The 14,910-nt window shown below is 48.9% G+C and overlaps 1 protein-coding gene across 1 annotated transcript; it reads left to right on the top strand.

Moving 5' to 3' along the window:
- The first annotated feature begins 5,122 nt into the window (after nucleotides 1–5,122).
- On the top strand, nucleotides 5,123–13,732 carry LOC140394340 (parvalbumin, thymic-like). The gene is made up of 5 exons (XM_072481539.1): nucleotides 5,123–5,260; nucleotides 6,572–6,639; nucleotides 8,405–8,537; nucleotides 11,871–11,980; nucleotides 13,519–13,732. The coding sequence occupies exons 2-5, from the start codon at nucleotides 6,579–6,581 to the stop codon at nucleotides 13,542–13,544; spliced, it is 330 nt and encodes a 109-aa protein (XP_072337640.1). The 5' UTR covers nucleotides 5,123–5,260; nucleotides 6,572–6,578; the 3' UTR covers nucleotides 13,545–13,732.
- Nucleotides 13,733–14,910: the final 1,178 nt, after the last annotated feature.

The raw sequence follows: 14,910 nt of genomic DNA, 5'->3' as shown, positions 1-14,910 counted from the left end.
GAGCCTGCTGATGGGTAATGGAGGAGGAGGGTATGTCCCACAATGGGAGGAGTCGAAGGAGAGGCAGGAAAAGCCGGGGTCAGCAGGAGTCAGCTGACTTGCGGGAGTGCAATGGGGGGAGCATAGCAGCTCCCCGCCTGAAGGTGGCAGACCAGGTAAGATTGAGGAAAGGGTGGGTAGGTCAGGTGTTTCATTCGGGGCTGGATGCCAAAAATCGGGGGGTTGCGATCTTGGTGGGAAAGAGGGTGTCGTTCGAGGCGTCGAGCATTGTGACAGACAATGGCGGCAGGTATGTAATGGTAAGTGGTAAGCTGCAAGGGGAGAGGGTGGTGCTGGTCAACGTGTACGCCCCGAACTGGGACGATGCGGGTTTCATGCGGCGCATGTTGGGTCGGATCCCGGACTTGGAAGTGGGGGGCCTGATAATGGGGGGGGGACTTTAACACGGTGTTGGATCCGGCACTGGATCGCTCCAGGTCTAGGACGGGTAGGAGGCCGGCGGCGGCTAAAGTGCTGAGGGGGTTTATGGACCAGATGGGAGGGGTGGGCCCTTGGAGATTTGCAAGGCCGGGGGCTAGGGAATTTTCATTCTTCTCACAAGTTCATAAGGCTTATTCCCGGATCGACTTTTTTATTATGAGTAGGGCGCTGATAGCGAGAGTAGAGGATACCGAGTAATCGGCGATAGCCATTTCGGATCACGCACCGCATTGGGTAGACCTAGAGCTGGGGGAGGAGAGGGACCAGCGCCCGTTGTGGCGCTTGGAGGTGGGGCTGTTGGCGGACGAGGAGGTTAGTGAGCGGGTCTGAGGAAGCATAGAGAGATACCTGGAGGCCAATGATAACGAGGAGGTCCGAGTGGGGATGGTATGGGAGGCTCTGAAGGCGGTGGTTAGGGGAGAGCTGATCTCCATCAGGGCCCACAAGGAGAGGAGAGAGCAGAGGGAGAGGAGAGGCTGGTGGGGGAGATGGTGAGGGTAGACAGGAGGTATGCGGAGGTGCCTGAGGAGGACTGTTGAGGGAGACGCGTAGCCTCCTGGCCGAATTCGACCTGTTGACCACCAGGAAGGCGGAGGCGCAGTGGAGGAAGGCCCAGGGGGCGATTTATGAGTATGGGGAAAAGGCAAGTCGGATGCTGGCGCATCAGCTTCGGAAGCGGGACGCAGCTAGGGAGATTGGGGGAGTTAAGGATAGGGGAGGGAATGTGGTGCGGAGTGGGGTTTGCATCAATGGGGTCTTCAGGGACTTTTATGAGGAACTGTATTGGTCCGAGCCCCCACTGGAGAAGGGCGGGATGGGCCGCTTCCTGGACCAATTGAGGTTTCCAAAGGTGGAGGAGGGACTGGTAGCAGGATTGGGGGCCCCGATTGGGCTGGAGGGAGCGGGCCAAAGGGATAGGGAGCATGCAGGCGGGGAAGGCACCGGGGCCGGACGGTTTCCCCGGTCGAATTCTACAAAAAAATATGTGGACCTGTTGGGCCCTTTGCTAGTTAGGACCTTCAATGAGGCAAGGGAGGGGGGGGGGCTTTGCCCCCGACGATGTCTCGGGCACTGATCTCCTTGATCCTGAAGCGGGACAAGGAACCCACTGCAGTGTGGGGTCTTACAGGCCGATTTCGTTGTTAAACGTAGATGCCAAGGTGCTGGCGAAGGTCTTAGCCACGAGAATTGAGGATTGTGTGCCGCGGGTGATCCACGAAGACCAGATGTGGTTCGTGAAGGGGAGGCAGTTGAACGCGAATGTGCGGAGGCTCCTGAACGTTATTACGATGCCGGCGAGGGAGGGGGAGGCGGAGATAGTGGTGGCGATGGACGCTGAGAAGGCTTTCGGTAGGGGTAGAGTGGGGGTACTTGTGGGAGGTGCTGAAGAGGTTCGGATTTGAGGAGGGGTTTTGTCAGGTGGGTTAGAGCTGTTGTACGAGGTCCCGATGGCGTGGTGGCCATGAACAAGAGGAGGTCTGAGTACTTTTCGTTGCATCGAGGGATGAGGCAGGGGTGTCCCCTGTCACCCCTGCTCTTCGTACTGGCGATTGAACCCCTAGCTATGGCACTGAGAGAGTCAAGGAACTGGGGGGGGTTGGTGCGGGGTGGGGAGGAGCATAGGGTGTCGCTCTATGCGGACGACTTGCTGCTATATGTGGCGGACCCGGTGGGGGGAATGCCGGAGGTAATGAGGATCCTCAGGGAGTTCGGGGATTTCTCTGGGTACAAGCTCAACATGGGGAAGAGCGGAGTTGTTCGTGGTTCACCCAGGCGTCCAGGAGAGGGGGATTGGCGAGCTCCCACCAAAAGGGGCGGAGAGGATCTTCAGGTATTTGGGGGTCCAGGTGGCCAGGAGCTGGGGGGCCCTGCATAGACTTAATTTCACGAGGCTAGTGGAGCAAATGGACGAGGGAGTTCAAGAGGTGGGACGCGTTGCCGCTGTCCCTGGCGCGTAGGGTGCAGTCAGTTAAGATGACGGTGCTCCCAAGATTTTTGTTCCTGTTCCAGTGCCTCCTCATTCTTATCCCGAAGGCCTTCTTTAGGCTGTTCAACAGGAGCATAACTGGGTTTGTGTGGGGGCGAGGGTCTCCGAGGGTGAGAAAGGTGTTCCTGGAGTGGAGTAGGGATGGGGGGGGCTGGCACTGCCCAACCTCTGTGGGTACTACTGCGCCGCCAATGCGGCGATGGTGCGCAAGTGGGTGATGGAGGGGGAGGGGGCTGCATGGAAGAGGCTGGAGACGGCGTCTTGTGAGGGTACGAGTCTGGAGGGCGCTGGCAACGGCGCCGCTGCCGCTCCCTCCAATTAGGTATACCACGAGCCCAGTAGTGGCGGCTACCCTCAAAATCTGGGGCAGTGGAGGCGGCATGGGGGGGGGGGGGGGGGGGGGGGGGGGGGGGGGGGGGGGGGGGGCGGCGGGGGGGGGGGGGGGGGGGGGGCGATGTGGATCCCAATATTGGAGGGGAAACCACCGGTTTGTCCCAGGGAGAATAGATGGAGGGTTTTTGGGGTGGCACAGGGCAGGGATAAGAAGGTTGAGGGACCTGTTTGTGGACGGGAAGTTCGCGAGCCTGGGTGAGCTGGAGGAGAAGTATGGGCTCCCCCCGGGGAACACCTTCAGATATTTACAGGTAAGGGTGTTTGCCAGGCGGCAAGTGGTGGAATTCCCGCTGCTGCTGCCACCGCACAGTACAGGACAGGGTGCTCTCAGGGGGATGGGTTGGAGAGGGAAAGATCTCGGCAACTTACCAGGTGATGCAGGAGGAGGAGGAGGCCTCGGTGGTGGAGTTGAAAGGTAAGTGGAGGAGGAGTTGAGACAGGAGATCGAGGAGGGGACGTGGGCAGATGGCCTTGGGAGGGTGAACCCTTCCTCTTCGTGCGCGAGGCTCAGCCTCATACAGTTTAAGGTGCTGCACAGGGCACACAAGACCGGGACAAGGGTGAGCCGGTTTCTTTGGGGGTGAGGACAGGTGTGTTAGGTGCTCAGGGAACCCAGCAAATCACACCCATTACGTTCTGGGCATGCCCAGCGCTGGAGGAATTTTGAAAGGGCGTAGCGAGGAGGGTGTCAGGAGTGGTAGGATCCAGGGTCAAACCGGGCTGGGGACTCGCAATATTTGGGTTTGCAGGGTAGCCGGGAGTGCAGGAGCGAAAGAGGTCGGTATTCTGGCCTTTGCGTCCCTGGTAGCCCGGCTGAGGATTCTTCTTCAGTGGAAGGATGCGAGGCCCCCAAGCGTGGAATCCTGGATCAACGATATGGCGGGGTTTATTAAATTGGAGAGGGTGAAATTCGCCTTAAGGGGATCGGTACAAGGGTTCTTCAGGCGGTGGCAACCGTTCTTGGACTTCCTGGCAGAACGGTAGACAATGGTCAGCAGCAGCCGGGGGTGGGGGGGGGTTTCTATTTTATTTTTGTTTGTTTACACTGGGGTATTTGAGGGGGTGTATATATGTGCTATGTTTGCTTTGTGTTAATTCGGGGTGTTAATTTATTATTTATGTATAGGGGGGAGGAGGGCACGGGGGTTGTTTTATTTTCTTCTGTATTTAATTCTATTGGGTTCCTTTTTCATTTTGTTGTTGATATTTTGTGAAAACCTCAATAAAAATTATTTTTTTTAAAAAAGAAAGACACCTGACCTGCCTCCAGGATTTGCCAGCACTTGGCCCCGAGCCTTGAATGTTATGATGCGCCAAGTACTCATCCAGGTACTTTTTGAAGGACGTGAGGCAACGGGCCTCTACCACCCTCCCAGGCAGTGCATTCCAGACCGTCACCGTCTTCTAGGTAAAAATGTTTTTCCTCAAACCCTCCTAAACCTCCTGCCCCTCACCTTGAACTTGTGTCCCCTCGTAACTGACCCCTCAATGAAGGGGAACAGCTGCTCCCTATCGAAAGAGTAAGTGCTGGAAAATCTCAGCAGGTCTGGCAGCATCTGTAGGGAGAGAAAAGAGCTAACGTTTCGAGTCCAATGACTCTCTGTCAAAGCTTTGTCACCAGCTTTGACAAAGAGTCATTGGACTCGAAACCTTCGCTCTTTTCTCTCCCTACAGATGCTGCCAGACCTGCTGAGATTTTCCAGCATTTTCTCTTTGGTTTCAGATTCCAGCAGCCGCAGTAATTTGCTTTAATCCAGCTGTTCCCCATCCACCCCGCCCATGCCCCTCTTAATCTTGTACACCTCGATCAGGTCACCCCTCAGTCTTCTCTGCTCCAATGAAAACAACCCAAGCCTATCCAACCTCTCTTCATAAGTTGAATGTTCCATCCCTGGCAACATCCAGGTGAATCGCCTCTGCACCCCCTTCAGTGCAATCACATCCTTCCTATAATGTGGCGACCACAATTGCACACAGTACTCCAGCTGTGGCCTCACCAAAGTTTTATACAACTCCCAACATGACCTCCCTGCTTCTGTAATTTATGATGAAGTGGGGTGAATGCTAGGATCAAAGGGGGAGGGTTGATGGGAACCAAAAGTGACCAGCTATCATTCACCAACCAGCACCGGCATCCCATACCTGCAGCAATACTAATCACTTTTTCCGTCTCTCTCACACACAAGGGGAAGAAAAACTATTGGTGGTTCCCATGAAAATGGTGAGAACAAACCAGCTTTTATTTGACACAGTCTCCACCCTCTTGTTAATGAGCCAGAACGCTGAATTCTGCACAGGCTGAAGGGTATATAAAGGAGCAGGCACACTGCAAATATCACTCAGCTGCACTCTCTCCAATTTGAAACTTGTTGGTGCCGGGAAAGAAGGAACAACAGGCAGGTGAGTGGAGCTAGACTTTCTCTCTCTCTTTCTTTCTCTCTCTCTGCATTGGAGTAGGAGATCAGAAACACTGGAGCTCTGGAGCCAGCCTTGGATTTGAGGGGGTCATTTCTACCCCTCATTTGAAGGATTCCACATTAAAATGCTGATGCAGCCAATCCCAGTGAGTGGAGACCGGAGCTCTGGCTCAGAACACTGGGCTGACATCCAGTGGGTATGAATCATGGAATTTACAGTGCAGAAGGAGGCCATTCAGCCCATTGAGTCTGCACCGGCTCTTGGAAAGAGCACCCTACTTAAACCCCATGCCTCCATCCTATCCGCTTTATCCCTGTAACTCCACCTACCTTTTTTGGAGACTGAAGGCAATTTAGCATGGCCAATCCACCTAACCTGCATATCTTTGGACTGTGGGTGGAAACCGGAGCACCCGGAGGAAACCCACGCACATACGGGGAGAACGTGCAGACTCCACACAGACAGTGACCCAAGCCGGGAATCGAACCTGGGACCCTGGAGCTGTGAAGCAACTGTGCTAACCACTGTGCTACCATGCTGCCCCTCCCTTTTCTAGTGAATGCTCCCTCACTCCGCAAACCCACAACCTCCACATGCAGCCTAGGAGCCTATACAACCCACCCAGTGTAGTGGATGAACTACCCCGCCCCCTCCCTCTCCCCCCCCCCCCCCCCCCCTCACCTTCCCTCTCCCCCCCTCCCCCTCCCATCAGCTATGATCACAATGATCTAGGGTCTAGAAAAGGAGAGCTCATGTTCACAAGAGTCAAACTATTAATCTACCCGTGAATCTTTCTGCTACTACACTTTTGGAACAGTGCGAAGGTACAACGACTGTCAAGCCAATAGGGATCTTGCATCTTATTCCAGAGCCTCGTGCACTTTGTGACACTGAGTGCTTTGAAAGTTTCATGGTGACAATGCAGAAACTCCAAGTTTATTTGTCACTGGGTTTTATCCTGTAGTCCTGTAAGAAGAGTTGAAATCTGTAATCAGGTAAGATCTTGCTCTCAGGACTGTATTCTAAGAATGAAATGTGCACGGAAACCCCACTCAGGTGTACGGGGCACATAGAGACGTTGGTTACCCGCACCCCATTCAGGTGTCAGGTAGGTTCCTCCCCCTCTCACTCCAGCACCAAGAAGATTGAAACATCATTTCATTCTATCAAATCAAGTTTGGTGAAATTGAGCACTTCTGCAAAAATGACATTCTTAAAGTATCCTTTGTTCAGATGTAAGATACTTGAGCTTAAAGGTTTGTCTGAAGTTTTGGTTTTATTTCCCTCCTATAGTTTCACCATGAAAATCCTCGACATCCTGGGAGCTGGTGACATCAACTCTGCCATTTCAGAATGCAAAGGTAAAGTTTTCATCTTTCATAGACTAATCTGCCAAAAGGAATCAGAAAGGGTGAAAGGGATTCTAGGCAAATATGCAACAGTGCGAGACTTAGTCTGAGACCATAGCAGCATTATATTCCACAACAGGAGTCTCAATAGTAATATAGGCCTGGGGGAGGTGGGGAGGTTAACTCTGTAGGAAAACATTAAGCCACTTTATAAGGAGAAAATGTATATAATTTGATAAGTAGTGATAATTGATATTACTGTGCAGAGAACATTGAGGGAGTCGCCCTCCACTGGTGTTAACCCTGCCTCAGTGGATAGCATTCTCATCTGTGAGTCAGAAGGCCACTGGTTGAAGACGCATTCTGCCAGGTTTGGTGGCTTTTCACACTAACATCATTGTGGTGTTAATGTAAGCCTACTTGTGACAATAAAGATTATTGTTATTATTATCTGGGTTGACACTCTTAGTGCAGTACTGAGGGTGCGTTTTACCAGCAGAGGTGGCATCTTTTCAGATGAAAGGTTAAACTGAGGTCCTCATCTACCCTCTCAAGTGGATGTAAAAGATCTCGTGGCTGCTATTTTGAAGGTTGAGGAGGTCTCTCCAACGTCCTGGGATCAATATTCAACCATCATTGAAACAGATTACCTAGTCATTATCCCAGTGCCGTTTGAGAGAGTTGGCTGTGCCCAAATTAGCAGCCGCGTTTTCTCCATTGTTATAGTGACTGCACTTCAAAAAGTACTTCATTTCCATAAAGCGCCAATATGCCAAGATTGTGAAAGATATGAGTCAAATGCAAGTTCCTTCTTTCTTCCACCATTGAGGTATTAAATTGCGTTCACTCTGCTGTCTCTGGCTAGAACCTGGTGGATTATCAGTTCCATTAAAATCAAAGGGATAAATATTGAGTAAGTTCCATCAGGAGTATTCAGGAGAAACCACAGAGTGGTTGCAATGTGGAGCTTGCCACCACAGAGAGTGGATGAGGCAAGTAACACCGATAAGGGGACACTAGATAAACACATGAGGGAAAATGGAACAAGAGGAAATGCTGATAGGGAGAGGATGGGAGAAGCCTCACGTGGGCATAAATGCAGACATGGATCAGTTGGGCCGAATGGCCTGTTTCTGAGCTGCACATTCTATGTAATACTCTCAAACCAGATAATGCCGAGTTGTGCAAATTCTGCACCCAACTCTGCCCAATGGGCTGTAAGTGGTGAGGCTTTTTAAAATAATGGAAAGGGAGGACCAAACTTTTCTATGGATGGGAAATTAAAGATGTTGCAATGAGACGCCCTTAAATTATAATTCTTCAAGCTTAAAATGCTGCCTCCCCACCGACCACAGTTATACTGTAGCGCATGTTGGTGCAAGGCCACTGCTGTAAAATGGTCCTGGTGCCAACAACGGATTTCTCAACCCTCCAGTACTATTATGTTCAGCTCAATTGTGTGTTACCAAGTCTACCACCGTATCAAAGTGCGACAAAAGTCCAGGGGGTTCAAATCACAGCGTGCAATATCAGCACTGATCATGTTAACACTTGTATGAAACCTGTCCGCTTGCTGTTTAATGAAGACCCTTTCTGGCGTCACACAGCAACATTGTCATTGTGGAGAAGTCAGGAGTCTTTTATCTTTCATCCCAATCTATCAACGAGCTGAGGGGCAAAGTTCTTTCAGTGCTCCACAAAACTAAAGACTTGCAGGGTCTTCTCAACCCTCTTTCTGGCATTCTCATTGCTGCTGCATTTCTCTTCCCTTCCCCAGCTCTTGACTCTTTCGACTTCAAGAAGTTCTTTGGAACGTGCGGCCTGTCCAAAAAGTCCATGGAAGACTTGAGGAAAGTCTTTGCAATCCTGGATCAGGATGGCAGCGGCTCCATCGATAAAACTGAGCTCAAGTAAGCACACATTGCACGTAAAGCTGTAAGTAGCAAGGTTCAGCAGGATGGACCTTCGTATTCAACCCATTCATAAGGTTGTCAACCGTGATCAAATGAAATGTATTCCCGGAGGTTACAGCACATGACTTTACCCCAGCTCCAGCCATTCATTGACCAACACATCTGTCCTTGTGACACAATGCCTTACTACACCAATTGGAAAGCAAAAGGACTCATTTTTCCCAATTGTATGTTCAAAGAAGATTTTAATCAACCATCTATTTAGATGTCCCTATAATTCTTCTCCAAGATTATACACAGCAGTGTCCTGGGAGTTGATCTACAATTCCTGGAGTCTCTAGGCCAATCCTGGAGGGTTGGCAACCCTATACACGGCCAATAACCTGATGGAGCCAAGCGCCCCATTTATTTGATGACTCACCTGTTCTTCGTTCCATTGACTGGAATTTAACTCCGTATTTCAAACTCTTCTGTATTCCTCTGAAAGAATGCAGCCATCTTTTACGCATGACATCTCTTGGTGCTGCCTTTGTGACATCCTGTTAGTTTCTGACAAGGTCTCTCTGGCATTGGAGCGGGTGCGCAGCTAAACATAATTGCTGCCACAGGCCATGTGGTCTTAAGCAAACTTGAGGAACTCAAACTGATCTTGTTGGGAGGTGGCACAAAATGGAGAGTTGCAAATTGGCTGCACCTTTTCCACCCTGCCCATTTTTGAACACGTTAACTCCATTGCTCCATTGGGAAAGGCACATGTTGAATTTCTTTTGCCAATTCACTATTACCCACAACAGAAAATGAGGATCCTTGATTATGACCATAGTAGGAACAGAAGGAGGCCATTCAGCCCCTCATGTCTGCCATTGAATCAGATGGTTATTGATTTGTGTCCTAACTCCATATCCCTTAATGTTCGTATTTCACAACCACGCAGCCCCCCCGCCCCCCCCCCCCCCCCGCCGCCGCCGCCGCCCCCCAAATCCATTTCTTTCACATGACCAAACTCTCCGGGAACAGTCCAATCAGATTTGGCACACCTACTTTATGCACTGTGCTGAAACTGAATCTGGCAAGGTGGTCTCTCACACCGAACCTGGTAAGAAGCTGCTGCATAGCCAGTTCTAACTCAGTCCCCATTGCCACCTATAGACCTGTGCATCAATTAACAGTAGAAGCCAAATCTATAAAGCCACACTGGAAACTCTTGGCCACACAGCTGCTCTGTCAAAGGGACTATGAGAATGACAGCAATAGAAGCAACGGTCTCATGACAAAAATACTGCAGATGCTGCAAATCATAGAGTCATAGTTTTACAGGCCATCATGTCTGCACTGGCCATCAAGCACCTATTTATATTAATCCCATTTTCCAGAACTTGGTCCATCGCCTTGTGTGCTGTGGCATTTCAAGCGCTCAGCTAAATGCTTCTTAAATGTTGTGAGAGTTCCCGTCTCGACCCTTTCAGGCAGCGAGTTCCAGATTCCCACCACCTTCTGGGTGAAAAGGTTTTCCTCAAATCCCTCTAAATCTCCTCCCCATTTCTTTAACCTCTCAATTAAGGAGAAATGTTTCTTCCTATCCATGTCCTTCATAATTTTGTACACCTCGCTGAGGTGCCCCCTCAGCCTTCCCTGCTCTAAGGAGAACAACTCCAGCCTAACCAGCCTCTCTGCATAGCTGAAATGCTCCAGCCCAGGCAACATCCTGGTGAATCTCCTCGGTACCCTCTCGAGTGCAATCACATCCCCCTATAGTGTGGTGACCAGAACTGCACACAGTACTCCATCTGTGCCCTAACAAGCATTTACACAGCTCCACGATAATCTCCCTGCTCTTATATTCTATGCCTCAGCTAATAAAGGCAAGTATCCCATATGCCTTCTTAACCACCTTATCTACCTGTCCTGCTGCTTTAACCTTATCTACCTGTCCTGCTGCTTTGAGGGAGCTATGGACATGCACCCCAAGGTCCCTCTGGTCTTCTGTACCTCCCTTGTCTTGTTAGACCTCTCAAAATGAATCACCTCCCACTTTTCAGGGTTACATTAATCTGAAAATTCTAAAATCTGAAGCAAAGAAAACTGAATAAACCCCACAGATCTGCGAGGGTCCATCTATGTTAAGAAAGGGCAATCTTTGGGAAAGAGTGCTTACTCAGAACCACCGCAATGAATGCTTATCTGATTCCTGGTTGGTACCAAGCTTTCTCAAGGGAACTAAAATTGCACCAGCTGGCTGGATGGGATTTGAACCCCAGCCCGAGAGCTAGCCTTGAAATTACTAGGTCTGTGACATTATCACCACACCATTGTCCCCCCTGATTGCTGATGCTATTGAACAAAGAGAGTTTAATACGCTAACATCAATTGAATGAAAAATGATTGGTGTCAATCTGCTGAATCATGCTTTTGATGGATGACCGGAGAACACATTAATCATCAGTCTTCACGGGTAATTCAAACTGCTTGACACAGATCGACTAATTAAGCCATCGCTATTCTATTCAATTCCAAACACCCGGGTGACTTAATTGGCAGAGGAGCAAGAGGCGAGATGAGCATTTTATTATTTTACACAGCGAGGATTTGTGATCTGGAATGTGCTGCCTGTTGGGGTGATGGAAGCATCTTCAATCAAAATTTTCAAAAGGGAATTGGGGTATATAGGTTGAAAAGGAAAAATAAACGCAAGGTTATGGGGCAAGAGCCGGGGAGCGGGATTAATTGGATAGTTCATACAAGGATCCACCACAGGCATGATGGGCCAAATGGCCTCTTTCTCTGTCATGTTATATGATTCTGATGTGGGATCCTGGAATTTGTTTTGTTATACAAGGAATCACGTTCTGCAACTTCATTATTTTTTCTTTTCTATTCTGTTACGATCACAAGACTTATTTTCACCACCCCTGCGCTCACTGATCTCCATGACTCGCCCACTGGTAATGCCTCAATTTTACAATTTGCTTTCTTTTCAAATCCTTCCATGGTCTCGCCCCTTCCCCATCTCTGGAATCCCCAGTCTCGCAACCCTCCGAGATCTCAGCGCTCCTCTTATTCAGTCTTCTTGCAAATCTCCAATTCCTCTGGTCGCCATGCTTTCAACTGCCTTGGCCCTAAGCTCTGGAATTCCCTCCTCGAGCTCTCCACCTCTCCTCTAAGAGGCCCCTTAAAATTCAACTCTTCAATATCTCCTGATGCAGTTGGGTATTAAATTGATGATCGCTCCTGTGAATCGCCCTGGGAGGATTTTACTAAGTTTGGGGTGCTAGATAAATGCAAGTGCTTTTTGTTGTTGATTGATCACCAATGGCGGTTTCTCTGCGTCAGGTTGTTTCTTCAGTATTTCTCCACTGATGCCAGAGTACTGAGTGATAAGGAGGCTCAGTCAATGCTTTCTGCCGCCGACAATGATGGTGATGGCAAAATTGGATTTGAGGGTAAGTTAAACACTTTTTAAACAAAACTCTCGGGCAATTGCGATACATAGCAGAACAGAAGCGGTTTTGCTTGTCAGCTGTGGGTCAGTTGCTCGCATCCCATCCCAAAGACATAATCCAGGCCGACGCTCTCAGTGCAATACTGAGAGTCTGCTTCACTGTTGGAAATGTTATCTTGGGGTAAAATGTTAAACTGAGGTCCTGTGTGTTCTCTCTGGTGTATGTTTTCTCTGGTGGATGTAAAAGATCCCATGCCAATACTTTCGCCCTGGTGTCCTAGACAATATTTATCCCTCAATCAGCACCAGATGATCTACTTATTATCACAGTGTAATTTGTGGGAGCTTGTTGTGCACAAATTAGCTGCTGCCGTGACTACACTTCAGAACTGCTTCACTGCACTTTGGATGTCCTGAGTTAGTGAAAGGCATTATGTAATTACAAATGATTTCCTTATAAAGTGTAACAGATTTGATTTTTTTCACTGTTTTTTGTTATGCAAGTTACTTTCCAAAGTAATTTGCCCAGTGTGGGTCATATGTCTATCTGTCTCTTCTTTCAGTCTCCCTCTCTCGCTCACTCTCTCTCTCTTTGCACACCTGCCCCTTATGCAGCATTTCCATCAATTATTTTTGAACGACAATTATCACAATCCCTGAAAGGGGAAAAGTAATCACAGAATAAATACTTGAAGTGAAAAAAAATTGCAGAGCTCAGGGGAAGAATGAGGGGACAGGAATTGATTGGGCAGCTCTTTTGAGGGGCCAGCACTGGCACGATGGGCCGAACGATCTCCTTCCGTGTTGTATCATTCTATGGCACCTCTCACCGGAGACAAAAAGTGGTGCTGCTTTCAGGCTGCCAACAAGGCTTGTGTAATGGGTCAGGCGTGGTGACTGCTACTCAGAGGTTACTCCTGCCCCTCAGTTACTTCTTGGCACCCATCAGTTTGATGCAACGTAGCTTCAGTGTTGAGGCGAGCTTAAATCTGCATTTCATCTCACCCTGTTATTGATTCATTAATGTGGGCATAATCATCAAGTTGTATTTTACAGCAAGGAAGGAGGCCATTCGGCCGAACATGTCTGTGCCAGCTGACAAATGGCTAGCCAGCCTAATCATACTTTCCACTCTTGGTCCAAAGGCTTGTTAAATTCAAGTACATATCCAAGAGCATTTCAAGTGTTATGAGGGTTTCTGTCTCTACTACCCTTTCAGGCAGCCAATTCCAGATTCCCACCACCCTCTAGGTGGAGGATTTCCCCTCAAATCCCATCTAAACCTCTTATCCTTATTGCATGTCCCTGGTTAAGGACTCCTAAACCACGAAGAATAGTCTTCTTATCTATTCTATTTAGGCCCCTCATCATCTTATACATTTCAATTAGGTCATCCCCCAGATTACTCTGTTCCAAAGAAAACAACTCCAGCCTATCCAATCTTTCCACGTGTCTGAAGTTCTCCAATCGAGGCACGAGCTTCCTTGGTCGCCTCTGTGCCCTCTCGAGTGCAGTCACATCTTTATCTTTTCATTACAGAATTCCAGCGACTCGTTCACTTCTAAAGAAGACCAGAGACCAAAGTCAGAGTCTTTGTGTTCAGATACAATCTCTGAGACCACCTGCCTGCCGCGCAATGTGTTTGTACAGTCAAGGTGCATAAATGAATGTACACTCATAGAAATGCTTTGAGATATGATTGATTTGCTTGCTTTGTTCCTCATGATTAAATAAAATACTTTTTGGAAACAAATTCATGGTATGACTTATCTACATTTTTTTGTTGGAAAAAACGTTAACACATGATGCATTGATGAGACTTAGTGCAGTTCTGCCCCCAGTACTGTACAATCAGAGTCTTCCGGGTGAAGTGCTAGGGTGAGGTCCCATCTGCTCTCTCTCAGACTATGCAAAATACCCCATGACACCATTCAAAAGAAGGGGAGCTTTCCCCACCATCCCAGCAATTATTTAGCCCTCAACCAACATCACTAAAATAATTATCCTAGCACTCTTTGTGGGAGCTTGCTATGCTGGGATTTGCTACTACATCTCCATCATTACAACAGTGGCTGGACTTTCAAAGTATTTTGTTGGCGAGGAAACGTAACAGATCACCCTGGGAATGGGAAACGTACGGGATAAATGGAAGTTACTTCTCGATCTCCTCTTTCACTAAAACCCTGCTCAAATCACTAGCACCTGATGAGGCACTGCAACACGGTGGTTGTGTTACTAGTGCAGTAACTGTGTGACCTAGATGGATGATTCAGGAGTTCAAATAGCACCACGGCAATTGGAGTTCTGAAATTTGGTTAATTAAACGAATGCATGAATTGAACAGCTTGTATCAATAATGATGATCAGATTGTCAGAAGAATTAGTGTCACGAATACCTCTCAGGGAATCAATTCTACCATCCTTACCTGGTCTGACCTCCATGTGACTCCAGGCCCATAGTGAGATGGTTAACACTGAAATAGCCTAGCAAGTCACTCCGCTCCAGTCAAAATGTTGGCTCACTAGTATCTTCTCAAGGGCAATTAAGAATGTACAGTGATGACCATGTCATAGATTATCATAGAATTTACAGTGCAGAAGGAGGCCATTCGGCCCATCGAGTCTGTACCGGCTCTTGGAAAGAGTACCCTACCCAAGCTCAACACCTCCACCCTATCCCCATAACCCAGTAACCCCATCCAACACTAAGGGCAATTTTGGACACTAAGGGCAGTTTATCATGGCCAATCCACCTAACCTGCACATCTTTGGACTGTGGGAGGAAACCGGAGCACCCGGAGGAAACTCACGCACGCACGGGGAGGACGTGCAGACTCCGCACAGACAGTGACCCAAGCCGGAATCAAACCTGGGATCCTGGAGCTGTTAAGCAATTGTGCTATCCACAATGCTACCGTGCTGCCGTTGAAT

Source organism: Scyliorhinus torazame, chromosome 17 (genome assembly GCF_047496885.1).
Source record: "Scyliorhinus torazame isolate Kashiwa2021f chromosome 17, sScyTor2.1, whole genome shotgun sequence".
Taxonomy (NCBI): domain Eukaryota; kingdom Metazoa; phylum Chordata; class Chondrichthyes; order Carcharhiniformes; family Scyliorhinidae; genus Scyliorhinus; species Scyliorhinus torazame.
Note: the sequence above shows the minus strand (reverse complement) of the source record. Positions and strands in the feature narration are given on the sequence as shown.